This window comes from Eublepharis macularius, chromosome 2, assembly GCF_028583425.1.
Source record: "Eublepharis macularius isolate TG4126 chromosome 2, MPM_Emac_v1.0, whole genome shotgun sequence".
Taxonomy (NCBI): Eukaryota; Metazoa; Chordata; class Lepidosauria; order Squamata; family Eublepharidae; genus Eublepharis; species Eublepharis macularius.
Genome location: NC_072791.1, coordinates 152,972,000 through 152,988,958, shown reverse-complemented (window position 1 = coordinate 152,988,958; position 16,959 = coordinate 152,972,000). Strand labels below are relative to the sequence as shown.

The 16,959-nt window shown below is 45.6% G+C and overlaps 1 protein-coding gene across 1 annotated transcript in view; it reads left to right on the top strand.

The window, feature by feature from the left end:
* The first annotated feature begins 11,846 nt into the window (after nt 1–11,846).
* LOC129323547 (unconventional myosin-X-like) overlaps nt 11,847–16,959 on the top strand; it is a 115,882-nt gene continuing 110,769 nt past the window's right edge. Inside the window, exons 1-3 of the mRNA XM_054970082.1 lie at nt 11,847–11,856; nt 12,058–12,385; nt 12,486–12,528. Coding sequence (XP_054826057.1) covers nt 11,847–11,856; nt 12,058–12,385; nt 12,486–12,528 — 381 coding nt within the window. The remainder of the gene's footprint in view (nt 11,857–12,057; nt 12,386–12,485; nt 12,529–16,959) is intronic.

Below are 16,959 nucleotides of genomic sequence, written 5' to 3'. Positions count from 1 at the left end.
CAGTTCAAACAGGCATCCCCTCCGCCCCCATCTCTACTTAGTGGAACAGCCTATTAGAGCCTTGCTACATCAGCTTTTGCAAATCGTCTTGCTGGGGGGGGGGCGAATGCTCCGGAGAAAGCTGAGCAAGTTGCAGCTGCCTGCCCCAAAGATCATTGAGAGCAGGCTTGTGACTGGAGAAACAATTTGCAAAAGTTGCTGTTGCCGCAGGCTTTCTCTGTCTCTTCAGGCAGCGAGGGGAAGGAACAAAAGGAAAAGCGGTGGGGGAGAGGAACTTCAGTTCCCAGAAAGACTCGCAAAAATGATCCTTTATCCTTCACGTGTAAAATGTCACTTGTAGCAAGGCTCTTAGAAAGAACCCGCCATGTCCTGTAGCATTAGCTTCTCAGCTCGTTTTGATGTGATAGCTGTAGTTCATGTGTTTTCCCCTAGGCTGCAAGAAAGAGCTATTACAGCACCGTGACTAGAGTTGTCGTTAGGATTATCACAATGAGTGGCCTGGACACTCACAGCTGCACATTTAGTCCTTTCTCCAGCATTTCGAAACCAACATTACATGGCTTGAACCTCCAAACCGTTAAGAGTTTCTCCTGATAATGCTGGGCTGATGTGCTACTTGGGAAGGAAATAAGACTTCCAAACTCTTCATGAACACCTCTGGGCTCTAATCATATTGGTCCAAAGAGATGATCAGGCAACTAAAATCAGAACAGAAGAGCTAAGAAATAATGGTGCTACAAAGATATAGCCTAGAGCAGGAAGGGAAATAAAATGACTGAGGGGTGATGGTTGTTGCAGAAATTAAGGCCTCTTGATATTGAGAGTGAACGAAATTGTGTGTGGGATTCTTTTGTAATCAGGGGTCTAAGAAAAAATCTCTTTGGTCCAGCACCTTGTTTCTACCATGCTATTATAGGAATAATACAAGTTTATGGGAGACAGTCTTTGGATACATCCCGCTAATTCTAGTACTCTGCCGCATGCACTGGATGGAGAGGCTAAAGGCACCGCTAGGTTACCAGCTGCCTGGAAAACAATGACCTGGTTTTTTAATAGAGGCTTAATATGTCAAAATGGACAGCTGAAGCTTTTCATGTCATGGAGATAAACAACACCTTCTGATAGCTAACATCTCATTAAACTTCTGTTAAAGGGACATTTTTTTTCTCCTGGCAGTTGGCAACTCTAGGCACTACACGTAAATGTTTGTGGTCTGATGAGGAAAAAATGGAAAGTCCAGCAACACTGTGCCTGGGCATCTAACACAAAACTCTAAGGAGCTGAATGTCCCAATAAGGAAGAAGAATAACCAAGAAGAACAGGAAGCATGAAGCGTGTTCTGGGGTCTTGCTTTTGTGCTGTCAGCCTCACACTGGAGATGGCTCAGTAGCATCTTACTTCCCCTTCCCAAAACAATAGAAAGTTCAGGGCAGCCTGTTCAAGGGGTCAATATCCTCTGGAGGAGACAGCATGGGAGATTTAAAAGTAGCCTTTCTGCAATTCCCCATACTTAGAAATTCTCAAGGATGTAGTGCTAGCCCCAGATGCAGGGCAAAAATTACTGCAGGCTCAGAGTCAAGCGAGCTTCATCCTTGTTTCTGCTCAGTTCCTGCTTATATTATGACATCTCACTTTTTTTTCCCAGTAATCACTTGAAGCCCACCCTGTGTCTAATAGTGGTTGGGAATATGACACTTCTGGAAAATACATGCATTTCATCAGGCTAGACAGCAAAAAAACAAAAGCTGTATCTTAATGGCTCTTCAATCATTGCAAACTGTCCTCATGCTTCACTTCACTCACTCTGCATACTTACATTATTGGAACTCTGATCTGAAGGTTGAGTCTACTGCAGTCACGCATAGGATACATGACAAAAATCAGCTGAGCCATTGCATCACCATAGAACTACTACTGGCCTTTTTTTTGGATCTGAGCTACAGCAGAAAGCAGTACCAGGCCAAGGAGACAAATGATCAAAGCTTAGTTCTAACTGTGTTAGGGGCAGAAAGATACATTTCATCTATGCCATGCATAGGCATGCAGACAATGCAAATTATCTGTTTTGTACGTAACTCAATTTTAGCAAAGTAAACATTTTCAACTATTGGGAATACAGCTTCCTCTTTATATACCTCAAATCAACAGCCAGAATGTACTATATCTGAAAGTCTCTTTCAACAGGTCTTCTGTACTCTAGGCCTGTGGGGGGAGGGGGGTTCCAAGATATTTCAGTCCTGTAAAGCAAAATAAGGATGTAGGCATTTAATGGCAACACAGGTAAGATGTGTTTTAGGGCCAATCACATATGCCCTGTGGATTCATATTCAGATGTGTAATACAGCTGCAAAAAGCAGCTGGGGAGTCCCTTCTGTGCACTGGGGCAAAAAAAAACCCCCGCCCCCATGCTGTTTGCCTGATAGAAATTGTTCATCTCAGGCTGCTGTAAGTCCCTAGAAGAAAAACAAAAGGCATGCACAGTAGGGGGACCTGCTGATTTTTTCCCTATAAGAGCAGAAGGAAATAGCTCAAGGGGAAGAATTAAAATTCCCTTTCCCCAGCACTGCAATCTGGATCCATATCAAGGGCACCTTTAACTGCTCTGCCGTTCAATCACATATCTTGTTATTTGGCCCTTAAGTAGCAACATTAATTCCAAACTAGGCTATGCCAGTGCCTACAAATGCCTATTGCATTATGGATTATCATTTCACAATGAAATGTACACAACCAAAAGTTCATCAGCAACCACAAACCACAAATGGAAGTGGTGCGGCACAAAAATCACTCCCCCACTCAGCGAGGAGAAACCAAGCATTCAGCACAAGAGAGCCGAACCATGCTTTCTTCCACAGCACTCTACCTATGAGGAAGTATGTGAAAGATGCTTCCGTAAATTATCGTATATTGAGCAAGACTTCCCATAAAAAGGTGGTGTGGAGAAAGTCCTTAAATTGTAGGAGAGTGAAGAGATATTAGACATTGTATCATATTGTGGAAAGATTGGGATTTATCTGAGCATGGGTTGGATTGGATGGTGGACAAAGTGGTTTGGGATAGGGCAAGCCCATGTGGTTGGAAGGTGCCTGATGCAGTCAGTCTGCTGAAGCTAAGCAAGTCTGGTGGCCAGTTCATACCTTATAAAGTCCTTGTGAATCCCCCACCCCATTCCTTTCAATCAGAAATTATCAAAGAGTTCAGTGGTTGGAATTTAATTCCCAGGCTTGCATGGGACCATTTCAGACTGGGACCATGCTGTTCAGTGAGAGGGGGCTTAAGCCTCCCTCTATGCCTCTTTCCCAACTTGAAGCCCCCGCAGGGAGCTGCTATTTTCCCTTTTGGGGAAACTTACATACATGCAGCTCATGGGACTATACATATACCAATGGGCTACACATATTTTCCCCACTGCAACAAATGGCAACTCCCTGATACCATCTGAAGCTGGGAAAACAGCATGGGGGGTGAGGCTCAAGCCTCCTTTCCCTGAACACCATAGTCCTCTTTCTAATTGGGCCATTGTGCACCTGGGAATTACATTCTGAGCTCAGAACTCCCACCATGTCTGATTGAAATTTTTGGTGCAGCCACACAGGGTGGGCAGGAGGACATGATAACACTTGAATTGGCCTGTATCAGGTGAGTACCTGGGCAGGAGACCTCCTAGAAACCCAATGTTTGCTGCCTAAAAGTTAGCCATAGAAAGGAGGGGTATCGATGTAATTTTAAAAATGACAAGACTGAGGAGGTAGTAGTGGCCTTATCTTCTGGTAACACACGTTTTGCCAGTAAGTTATCACTGTTCTAAATAAATAACACGTATTAATTTGATCCCTAGTTATGCCTCATTAAGAATTAAAAGAGGCACCTGGGGCCAAATGATATCTACCGAAGAAAGAATGTGTCCACTACAAGGTCAGCAGCACCTACCAAAGCAATCGTTTTGGAAGAGGAAGGTCCTGTGTTGTTAAATGGAGAATGAGCAGTCTGAGATTCTTTAAGCTGGGAAGGCTAACAGGAGGCTTTGAACAGAGGCAGCAACATTCGGCAGCCCCCACCTCCATAGAGGGAGCAGGTGTTACAGGTCCCTAGTGTGATTCCGTGAAAGCCTCTTACATCCCCTAATCTCATTCCTCCGGAGAAAGGGGCACAGCTGGTGTGAAGGCGATCCCATCCCAGAGGAGCTAGGCTAATTCCTACAAAAGCAACAGCAAATGAAGGCATGGGAGGGGGTGGAGGAAGGCTTTGGGAACTGTCCCAGAAAAGGTCACTGACTAAAAAGTCCAGATCACTGAGTACCAGGACACATTTGCAGCAGCCAATTGTATTATAGGGATTGTTTTATTATTTTCAGGCAACATAAGAGGAGTACAGGTCAGAAAAGATTAAGTCCAGCTGTAGATGTATTAATTATACTGAGATTTGTTAAGAGATGCACAATCCAACACATTTTGAATCTAAACAAGAGCCTTTTAAATCTCAAAATGTGTTGGGTTATCAGTTGCTGGTATTCAAATTTGGACTTTTATTTACTCAATTATTATTATCACTTGTGTGACACTAAGGATGCGATCCTGTGCACGCCTGTGATAAGCTTAATTCTGAATAAACATATGTACCACTTGGGCTGTACATGTACAATGATCTTAACAATTCCTAGCACTCTCAGTCTTAGAACCTTGTGGGGTAAGCCAGTATGTACAGATGTTCAGGGAAACCAAATCTTGTTCCTGGCAATGCCTCATCTTGCCAAGAGCTTCATTGCGTTCAGTACCTTTTCTTCAGACAGGTTCACTTCTAACATCAGAACTGAGCTGGAAGAAAATCCTTAGACAAACAGAACTTTCTGTTTGAGAAGGGACACTGTTTTAACTTTCTTCACCCACTTGCTGTTTTTTAAAAAACACATAGCTCTCAACCTTGTGAAATGGATGAACATGTTGATCTCCCGTTATGTCTACTGTGGCCTGGAGGTTGCAGTTTGCCTAAAGGTACTTGAAGGTTCCAACCCAGCTCTGCTAAGCAAATAGTGATCATTAATCATGAGTGGCCCTGACCTGAATAGCCCAACTAGCCTGATCTTTTTAAATCTCAAAAGGTAAGCACGCTCAGCCCTGGTTAGTATTTGGATGGGATGTGATCAAGTAAGTCTAGGGTCCCTACACAGAGCCAAGTAATTGCAAACCACCTCTGAACATCTCTTCCCTTGAACCCTTTGGGATTGCCTTAAGTCAGCTGCAACTTGATGGCAATTTTTTAAAAATGCATTTAACAGGGGGTCCTGGATGGGGATGTGCATCAAAAGATACACCCAGCCATTTCAGTGGGTCCTGAGCACTTCTGCATCCCTATCAACGGTGTATTCAGGAGGTTCTTTGTGTGCATGCATGTCTCTTACTGGATTGAGACAAGCCTCACGGCTGAGGCTCAATTTGACCCCAAGTAAAAAAACCAGTTGCCCATCTAGAACATTAATATAGAAAAAACAGAAATACATATTGCCTGAGACAAAATTCCAATAGAGCACATAAAATAACACAGAACAACTCACCCCAATTGCACTGACTTATTTATTGTGGCAACAGCCTACTTGATCAGACTGGTAATGAATTCCAGCAATTCAGTTCATACTACAATTGCCTATTATGATGACTCTCCTAAATAATCTTTATTTTTTAAAAAAATCAGGTGTGTTTAAATCCATAATTACAAATGAGGGATGTTTCAGCTAGCAGCCATTTTTAAAATTCCCATGCAAGTGACATGACATCAACCTCCAGGAGGCTTTTTCCTCCCCGAGTTAACCCCTCCCCTGGATTCCCAGCCAAAAGCTTGGTGAGATGCAGCATAATCCATCCTGGTTGGCGACAAGAACATTCAGACTAAAAATTTGGAGGGGAATTGGCATTACTGTGCATTGACAAAGCCATTTTACTTTACAAGAAATAAGTGTGGTGATGAATGGGCCAACAACTGACTGTAGTGGGGCCATGATCCCAAGCATGCTAATGCTGAAGCCATTTTTTATTAAAATTATCAGAGTGGCTGATGTGTAATATGTTTAAGATTGTGGTGTGACTCTAATAAAGTTGTGTCTGTTTGCTTATAGCTCTGCAAGCAGAGATTCCTCATTTGCCCAGGGTCTATAGACAACAGCTGCAAAGCAGAACTGAGGTATATGTCACAGATGTTAAGCGTAATGGAGGAAAGCTTTCAGTTTGAGGAGTCACCTCAGTTAAGGAAACCGCAGTTCCAATCAGTGCTAAGCACTATAAGATCAAAACCTAAACCCACAGGAAATGCAATCCACTCCTATGTATCATTCCTTTGTAGGCTAGAAACCCTCCTGATTAGGGATGAGAAAAGAAACCATAACCAAGGAAAAGCAAACCAACAACATGAGCAGAGTTCCCCACCACTGTGAAATGTGCCAAACTAAGGTAGACTCAAGCTAAGGTAGACATCTTGATCTGTTGCAGAAAAAACAACACGGAGTCCATAGTTACATTTTATTTCAGAAAGATTTCATCTTGGTTTTATGTTTATTTCAAATTTTCTCCTGTCATTCCCTATTATATCGACTCACTGAATATTTTAACTATTGTTCATTACTGATTTTTATAAATAAATAAATAAATAAATAGACAGACAGACAGACAGACAGACCCTACAACCTAACTACATGTTACATATGTCCAGGATATATCCTTGGACTGTGTCACAGACACGTTCTGTGAGCTTTGTGCTTCCCAAGCACGTGAGGGCCCGGTCTGGATCAGGACTGTGGAATGTAAGGAGAGGGGCTTAGACCTTTCCCTGACTATGCCATTTTCCTACCCTGAAGTAGCTTAGAGAACTGCTATTGCTCTGTTGGGGAAACTGACATATGACCCTACCAGTACAGGGGCAGCCCCCAAAGACACAAATAGCAGCTCTGCAGGGTTGTTTCAGTTTGGGAAAATGGTGCGCACGCCGGGGGGGGGGGGACCATTTTCCTTGCCCACTGTGGTTCTAATTCAAATTGGATCCCTGCATGCTTGGGAAGCATAGAGTTCCCAGAAAACACGTGTGGCCCGACCCAGGGATACACCCAGGAAAAATATAACATGTAGTTAGAAATATGTAGTGCAATCCTATGCATGTTTTCTCAGTATGTAAGATTGGAGCCTTACAGCGGTAGATTTCATGAGCTGGAGTCAATACCTGATGTATCAGAAACAAGTCCACAAAAGCTGCCACAAGCCTTGTTGCTAGCTTTTCATGACAGCCAGTTTGGTATAGTGGTTAAGAGCATGGGACTCTAATCTGGAGAACCAGGTTTGATTCCCCACTCCTCCACTAGAAGCCAGTTGGGTGACCAGGGGTCAGTCACAGCTCTCTGGAGCTCTCAGCCCCACCTCACAGGGTGATTGTTGTTGTGGGGATAATAACAACATACTTTGTAAACCGCTCTGAGTGGGTGTTAAGTCATCCTGAAGGGTGGTATATAAATAAAATGTTATTATTATTATTATGACACTTACCAGAGCTATAATCAACTGTGACTGTCCTTGTGACTGTCATAAGGAGAAAGCCCCAGGATGAAGAATTCCAAGACTGATCTGGAGAGCTATTCCTTATCAAAAAGTGGTAAGGAGAAACTAGCAGAAATCAGAGCTAGTTGTATGGTGGATGACACCAGATCAATGGAATAAACAATGAATTTAGAGGCAATGGATCTAAGGAGATCCAATCCCACAAATGGAATATAAATCATGGGTATTACCCACACAGACAGAAGTTTCTATCCCTTTTGACAAATCCGGTCTGACTCACATGGTTGGTGATGTCACTGAACAGAGATTGTTAATTCCAGGCATGTGACACACTTTGGTATATGTGCAAACATGTAACACACAATTCCTCTGTTTCCTGAATCTCCCAGAATAGTCCCTGCTTTGTCCTGCAGAAAGGTGCAGTCTTATGGTCAGAATACAGATTTGGCCGAGCTTGGAGGCTGATTACTATCTCCCATTGCCCTAGGGTAACTCACCCACTCTCCTTCCCCTTGCCTCCCCTCCCTGCTTTTTGGTGACCTCATCTGAGAAGCTGCAGCAGGAAGGCAGGAAATGGGTGCTCACCACAGCCTTTGATGTCTTGACAGGTTTGTCAGTGGCCAGGCTTCTCCAGGCTGCTGTCTTGAAAGCAGACAGGATGGCTCCCTTCCTGCCACAGGAGAGGATCAGATATAGATCACCTGGATGGTATCATTCAGAATCCTTGATAAGGACTTTGTGAAGAAAGTACTAGTCTAGGCAGGAATCAGGGAGGAATGACAGGGCCCCAACACAACCCCAGATCCCCATTCTCTTCTCCAAGTTCACTCTGATCTTCCAGCTCTGCCAATTCTCCAGTCAAAAAACCCAATTGCCACATGACCCCATGAAGTTGTCTTATACTAAGTCAGGCCATCAGTCTATCAGTGACAGTACTGTCTACTCAAACTGGCAGCAGCTTTCCAGGGGCTCGAGCAGAGGTCTTTCACATCACCTCTGACCTGATCCTTTAAAATGGAAGTGCCAGGGATAGACTCTGTGACCTTCTGTATGCCAAGCAGATGCCCTACTACTAAGCCATGAACCCATCCCTTGCCACTCTTACAGACTTAGAACAGCATGGCTGGGAGTGGGAAATTTTATGTTTTTATCCCACCCTTCCTCTAAGGAGCTCAGAGCAACATACATGTTCTCCCTTCCTCACTGGCAGTCCTGAAAGAGATGCTTAGCCCAAGGTCACTGAACATGGTTCATGCCAAGAGTGGGGATTTGAACCTGGGATCTCAGATCTTTGTTTGACCATTACACAACAAAGCTTACAACTCCTGCTATGCTAGCCTTGATCTTCCACCATCTTTATCTTTCAGTGCTTACCCCAGTGATTAAAGTAAATTTTAAAACAATTAACACTCACAACATTGTGTGAATTTTATAGGTGAAATATTATTCTGGTACTCCATCCCTGTCCACTCTCATCATTGGCTACCATTAGTCCTGTCAACTGTCAAAACTGTGTAGAGCTTGGTTGCAGCAGTGACAGTATTTCTGGTACTGTCCAAGGAACAGAGGAAAAGTAAATTAAAACTGAGGAGATCCGATTACAGTGGGAACAGTCCTGGATGGAAGCCATTTTGTTGCCGACATTAAGTCACCCAGACTGACGTACTCTTGGCTACTTGGGTTTGTGGCTTTGTGGCAGCCCTTCACTGAGGAAATGGGAATTGCCTCATCTACAGTACAAGGCCAATTCTGCAGCAGTGTATTCTCTTCATTTATTGGCTGTTGCAGCTTACAGAAAATGGAAACTGCGTGTATTACCCTCTGCTGTTCCTGGCTGTGGACTCACCACAGACTGGGGAAAGGAAAATCCTATTTCCTTTTTTAGATTTTAGAAGCAAATGTCAAGATTACTAAATGAATCTACACCATAACTTATTAGCCCCTGTACCTAGCAGATGCAAAAATGGGTCCTAAAAGATGTAGGAAGTAGGGAAGAGAATCCCTGTGCACTTTTGCAGAGCTGGCAAGAGAAGTAAAAGTGCCTTCCTTTGGCATGCAAACCTCTCTATACCTGCAGGCACACCAGGTTGCAGTATTGTACTCCATCACTGCTGGCAAGGGGAATGCTCTTCCAGCAACCCCCACATTTACAGTCCAGATTTCTAGGGCTCCTTAGGATGCCTTTCAGAGACAGCAGTTACTACAGAAGCAACACCAAAACCTGAACACAAAGTACCTTAAAAGAAGAGCTACTTCACAGAGTAAGGAGTTGGAGTGTGGAGCTAGAATAAGGAAGACTCAGGTTCAAATCCCTGTTATGCCACAGAAGTTCACTGGGTGACCTCGGGCCAGTCTCACACCCATTCAGCCTAATATACTGCACAGGATTGTTGCAAGGATAAAATGGGGAAGGACTGGGAAGCAATAGACACTGCCCGGGGTCCTTGGAAAAATGGGATGAAATATACGAAATAAATAAACACCTTCTCACCTGCCTCTGCTGGACCAGTACAGATTGTCCTAATCCTTCTGTATCTTGTGGAAGTCAGAAGAGCTGATTAGCTCCTGTCATTGGCCAATGTTTCCCTACAGGTAGTATTTTAAGCATTACCCTACATTTCTTTCCACATAACCTAAACTTCTGAGTGTAGCAGGAGGAGCTTTTATCTCCTTGTCTTTGACTCAATTAGGGGTATTACAGTACCTGGGCCTAAGCACTATTACCACTTAGGACAACCACAGATATTCTACACAACATAGCAGACACACAAGACAAAACAGACCAAAAAAATGCGAAAGCTGATGATAGAGCTTGAGATAGGAGTAGGCAGATTAGTTCTTTGATTGACCAGTTTATATTTGTGACCCACTTGTCTGGCCAGGCTCACACTGCCAGAGCAATTTAATTTCAAGGTGTTTCCAGATGCTCCTTAGTCTGGTTTTTGCTATGGAAGCTTCTCGTTGGTTCTTCATGAGGACAATGGGGGCAAGCCACATCATGAGGTACATGCCAGATCTGGCTACAGCTCATGGGGGTTTATAGGCCTTTCCAAGAGATTACTCAGCAGACATGTAGAATTAGAAGCAAGGATGCGGGGTGGGGTGGGGGATAAGTTAGGCAAGAACTGGCAGACTAATCTACTTATTTAAAATATTTCTATGCATGCCTTTCTCCTAAGCATCTCAGCACCTGATTAAGGAAGTGGATTAATTAGTGCAGTGATTTGGTATGTGAGAAGCAGGTAGACACGTGAAGCTAAAAACAACCAAAAGAGCCATGTGAGCAAAAAAGTGTACAGTTTTTTAAAAAATTGTTTTCTTTTTCAACATAGAGCAAAATTTGCAGTTTTAGAACCATTGCAAACAATGAAGTACAGATTGCACTCAGTAAGACTCGCCTGTGAGAAAGCACGGACAGGTTAAGTTTACAGAGTATTCTCATATTGACCCTAAAACATATTTCTTTGCTCTCTCATAGTTCTTGAGGCAGTTTATAGAAAATAATACTTAAAAGCAGAATAAAATGTTAAAACTACAATCAATTATTAATCTGTGGTAAAACTCACATACACCAACAATGCTGTGTTAAACTCATATTGTAAAAGGCAGCAGCTGCATAGCAAAAATTAAAATCAATAGCTACAACTACAATTAATCATACACAACAAAAATGATAATAAAAATATTTTCACTTGGTGCCTAAAACTAAGAAATTGATGCCAGTTTTACATATGCAGAGAAGCTGTTGAAAAAATGAGGTCTCATAACAAAGATGTCCCACCTCACCTTGGAAGGAGGGGCATACAAACTAGACCTTTTTACCAGAGCAAAACATTTGGGCAGGTTCACAAGAAATGGGCAATCCAGATTAAACAGCCAAAACCATAATATATATGTCAGCCCCTTTTCTCTGTTAAGTTTGCGGCAGTTGTCATGTGAAACTCAGAACCCATTCCCCAAGCATCCATATGAAATCCTGCATACATCCTTTAACAATACTGCTACAGTCACTGCAACACTGTGCAAAGGGACTCACTCCTCGTCTTGTGGCACACAACTCGCCCTTCCCTGTATTTCCAAGCAGCAGTGGGGGAGGGGGAAATGCTAAACGGCTTATCACGTGGCTTGAGGCCATAGCGGGTCACTTCCAGGCTCCCCCACTCACCAAGTTTCAGGCTGCTACTTTCAAAAACTCCGTACCGATTGCTACCCTTCATGCTATTCTAACAGTTATTTTAACTGATAGCATGACCCAGAGCTCATATTGCTTTATCTACCGTCTACAAACCGCCATGATTTAAATCCCGGAACATGTACATGGGTAACACAGAACAAAGACAGCACTCCTGAACATGTGCAGAGTGCTTTCGCAGCACAACCAGTCCCCACACGCCTGGGGAAAGGCTTCCCCATACCAGGGGGCTTGCCTTTCAGGGAAGCTACCCTCAGAGCCCCGATCTCCAGCGCGTCAGAAAGTAAGCATATTGCAGGCTCTCCGCACGACCTCCACCCCTCGCGGCAGGAGAAGGCGGCCGCTGCAGGGGCAAGAGGGCCGCCTGCGCTGCTGCAAGGAAGGCACCACCCAAGGCTCTCTCGGGCTCCAATCAGGCGTCGGGGCGGAGTCGGCTCCGGAGCCGGCCGCTTGGTTCGCTTTGCCTGCGGGATGCTCGTGCTGCGGCTCTTGCCACCGATCGCGCTGGGAAGGTGCTGAGGCTCTGGGGCGAGGGCCAGTCCGTGCAGGGGGACGCCTATGAGAGAGGCGGGCGATCCCACCCGGATTCGGCGGACAGGCATCGTCTTCTGCGCGAGGGTGGGAGCTTCCGAAGCAGATGGACTCCCGTGTGCAAGAGGTGAGAGCGCGGCGGGGGTGATCTTGACCGGACTGTCCCGCCCCCTCCTAGCCTACAGTCCCTTGGCGCTTGGCGTTTTCTCTTGGCCCCTTTTTTCCAGAGATGGGGTCGTGCGAAAAGGCAATAGGCTATCCTTGTGCCTAGTAAGTGGGCTACATGATCAAAGCGGAGGGGCCGCTTCCTGGGCTTCAGGCGTCGCTACTGGACTTTGGCACCACCAGACGGTGGAGTGAGCTGGCAGCCAAGGGGATTCCAGGGGAGCCTCGAAGTTGCTGATGTCTGGACCCCCTCTTCATATCGTCTCTGCCCATGAAAGAGGCGGGCGATGCATCTCTTCTCTGCACCCAATCTCTGCCAGGGTGACCCGTTACAATTAACCCTGGAGGAAAGGGCATTAGACAAGGTTTGAGAAGAAGAGGGAGGGAAAAGCTGCTAAAGAGCAAAAGACACATCTGAAACTAGAGAGCAGAATGTTTTCTGTGTTGATTTTCCTGTCGATGTTAGGGGCCAGGAGTGAAACTTTTGCAAGACAGGGGCCATGCTTGCCCGCTCTACAATTAAATATTCCAAATGCTGTTTTAAACGGGGGGTGTCCACATAGAGACCATGGCACAAAAGGCTGTGTCTGGTTAGCAAAGATACAGTCTGGTTTGGTGGAACAGGAGCCGTGTGTAACTTGGCAGAGTCATGACTGAGGACATTACTTATCCTGTGTGCATCATTAGTCATTTGGAGCTTGAGGGAGAGGATTTTGGGATGGGCAGGAAGGTGTGGGGGAGAATTTGTGCCACAGTAACTGTCCTGGCAGAAGGATCTTCCACTTTTGTTTCAGGAATGCTCCATTTGCTTTTGGCAATGCGCAGGCCGTGCTGGTGAAGAAAAGGGGCTGGGGAGGGTTTCAGTCTTGATTTAGGGGCTCATCTTGGATGTTTCTTGAGATCATGTGATTCATACCTGTATGTATGTGTATGTGAGTGAATGTATCTTTGTGGCCGAATAAATCCCCCCACAGGCACATGAAATCCACAGACCCATGAAACTTGCTCTGAAATGTAGGAGCCTGCTGGAAGGCCCCACGTCTTGACTACACATTCGCGTAATGGAGTAGTATTTGCTCCTATGCCTGGGGCAAAAAAGAACCTGAATCTGTGCTGAGAGGGATTTCCTCAACCGTGAATGGCTCACACCCGGTGATGCGCGTTTCTGCACCATGAGGAAGTTTGGGCTCAGTGCCCAAAGCCTTACTGCCGTTACAGCAGTGGAGGGCTGCTCTATGTGTGACTGTTCGTTCCAGATACATGGAAGAATGCTTGGGCCTCGGGCCTTCTGCTTATACGCCTATAGCTTCCCCTCCCTAACACTACTTTCTTCTAGTGCCCTTGGGCGCAGCAAAAGCTTCCTAGGCTAAGCTGCTCATCAGTTTCCTTCATGCTAGCAGGTGGGGGGGGTGTTCTGACATGTTAGGAATCTTTCATAGCTTTCTTTGTGAGCTTGCCTCCTTAGCTTGCCTTGACCATTGCCTTGTGCTTCTCCTCATTCCAGAAGTTAAAGACATGTGGATGCCTCCGTACTGTACAGATGGCCTCTTGTGCATGAAGGGGTCCCTTGCGACTTTTCTCCACACTGCTGTCCCAGAATCTGTAAAGTGAATCAAGGCCTAGCTCTGCCTTGTTATGATTTTAGTGCAAAATGTTGCACAGTTGGTTTTGTCAGAAAGACAGTGTAGTTGTAGGGCCGATTGCATTTGAGGAAGGGGGCTTTAGTCATGTGTAAATTACCTTGTAAGTCTTTGAGGTACCACAAGTCTCCAGTTTATTTCTTCTTGTCAGAAGATCCCATTCTCTGCAAGTGTTGCTAGATGACTGGGCAGAGATAGGGATAGTTGATCTTTTCTTCCGGGATCATAGCTGGGGAGGGGGGGGCGCGGAATAGAGCTGTTTGAGCCCAGACAGCCATGTGGTAAGGGCTGATGGGGTCTGTGGGCCGCTTTGGCCTTTGGTTCCCCTTGATTGATGCTGGAGGTTTCCCACCCTGCATTAGCTTCTGGGCCATTAAGTGTAATGTCTGAGCTGTCCACACATGGGGCGGGGGTGGTGGTGGATAACAGGAGCAGATAATGGGTTTAAGGGGCTACATCTTGCCCCCATCCTCTCTTTGTTTTCTTTATTTGAACAGATGTTTTTATGGATTCCAGCCTTCTCCCCCCCCAACCCTCACACAGCAGGCTGTGTCTGCTGCTCCCTCCCCCCAATTCCCCTTGTACAGAATGTGGCCAGGGGCTTCTGTACCCTTTAACTGATTAACCTAATGCTCCGCAGAGCGTCTGGTGCCTGGCTGTAATTGTAGGGAGCACATTTACTCACAAGGCAAGCATCTTTACTCACCCTCTTAGTAGACAACAGCCAGGAAGGATGAAGCTTGAAAGGCTGACTGGGGTGGCAAGATGTTTCTGTGGCTCCCAGCCTCGGGAGAAGACATTGCCCTGTGATAAATGGTTTACACCATCTCTGCCCTGTAGGAGCCCTGCCTCTTCTGGACAGGCCGTGCTGGAGCCAGGGTTTCCTTAATAGTCCCTGAGCCTTATCTCAGTTGCTTTTTCCTCCAGTGAATCTGTTCCCCTTAGGGTGCAAGTAACAGACCTAAAGGAATTGTGCAGCACTGCAGAAAAAGGCCAGAAATCAAGGGCAATTTGCAGGACATCTGTTCAGCATTTTATAGTGTATATCAGACAAACTGGTGCATGTTTAACAGGATGGATTGTGCCACTCCAAACACCAGAATAGCGTTAGTTTCTGTTCCTGCCCTCTGATCCACGCCTCGCCCCCATTATCCCATTATGGTCCCTGGAGTACCTAAGGATGTCTTAAGCACCACATCACTTTGCTGTGTCTTTCCCCCTCCCATAATGAGACACATCCTGTAGGAATGGATATCAGCAGCTCTGTATCTAGCGGCTTACAGGGTCAGGTGTGGCCTGGACAATGTACCATCTGCCTTGGAAGCCCTCAGTTTGAAATTTATGTGACATACTGTGGTTACTTGTTCTGTGGGGAAAGGCACCTGGGGTATGGTCAGAGGCCCTTTATTATGGTTACTTCACATATTCCAAGACTTAACCTTCTTACTGACACACGATTCAGGGTCTAACTTCTAGCGTGGATTAAGACCTGGGAAAATAGCATGCTAGGTTAGACATGAGAATACTTATCCTAAAATAATAATTGCAGATTGTGGTTGGGACAGGGTTGGTGCAAGTGCACATGTGCCTGTGTGCTGTACACTGACTAGCATCTGTGGAAGGAAGGAGAACTACATACCCAGTGGCCTGGCTGCAGAGAGAGCTTGTTCCTCTATTTCTGGCTTGCGGTATGTAAGAGGTCCAGCTGTTCTGGGTCATGCAGAGCTGCATGAAGGCCTAGAAGATACTAGCCTTTGCCCCAAGCAACATACCCTGTAGACTGTAGGGCTAAGAAAAGCAATGGCGTGCATGAGGAAACTGAGGTGTGAGAGCACAAACTCAGGGGGACAGTGGATCCTGGGCTATTCTGGCTTGCTTCATTTCTTATTTATCTATTTATTTACTTCATTTATACTCCACTTTTCTCCCCAATGGAGACTCACAGTGGTTTGCAACATTCTCCTCTTCTACATTTTATCCACATAACAATATTGTAAGGTAGGTTTGGCCGAGAGAGCTTGGCTGGTCCAAGATCACCCAGCAAAATTCCATGGCATAATAGGGATTTGAACCTGGGTCTCCCAGCCATGCTGGTCCAAACTCTAACCACTACGTGATGGGGCTTGTTGTTTAGCTCGTTTCCCCTTATTACCCTGACATTGTTCTATGCTGGGTACTTGACTCCAAGTGGCAGCTGAATGCTGTGTCTCGGATTTTTTAAAAAACCCAGAGAGTATGAGCTGAGTTGTTTGATAGGGCATCCCTCTGGTGCTGTGGGACTCCTGAGTGGCACAGAGCCCATTGTGCTAGTTCTTTCGTGCTTCAGTACGTATAGTGGGCAGACTGCCCTGCTCTCTGAGGACTTTTGCCAGCAGCCACAGGCGCTTCTCATTGCAAGTCAAAAACCAGAGCAAATTTTGGAAGACTGACTTTCTTTGCTTTGCTTTCTGAGGAGCCAAATTGTTCACAGGAGGTGGGGGACTATAATGAGGTCTGGCTTCCCTGCCCCTCCCTCCCTTGGTCTTAGCCAGAAGCTGCTCAGCAGGGGAGAGCTGGAGAAGAAGAGGCAGAGAGTTCCATTCTAAGGATGGTAGAATGTGGCTGGCATTTGTTACAATCGCAGCTGCATGTGTGTCTGTGTGAAAGAGAGAGGGGGGACGGGGAAAATCCAAAGTGAGCAGTGATGGAGCTTTCCCTGCATGTCTGTGGGCAGGAAGTGAGTGACACAAAGGATGTGACTCTCTTTCTGTGCCGTGGCTCTTCGGGATGGGCAGGAGTGTCTGGGTCAGGGACCGAGAAGTTGCCGTCCATGCGTGGTTTGGCTTCTTGATTCCGGATCAGTCAGTACTGAGCAGCTGTTGGCAGGCAGACACTTTCCTCTCTTTTTGGCATCTCT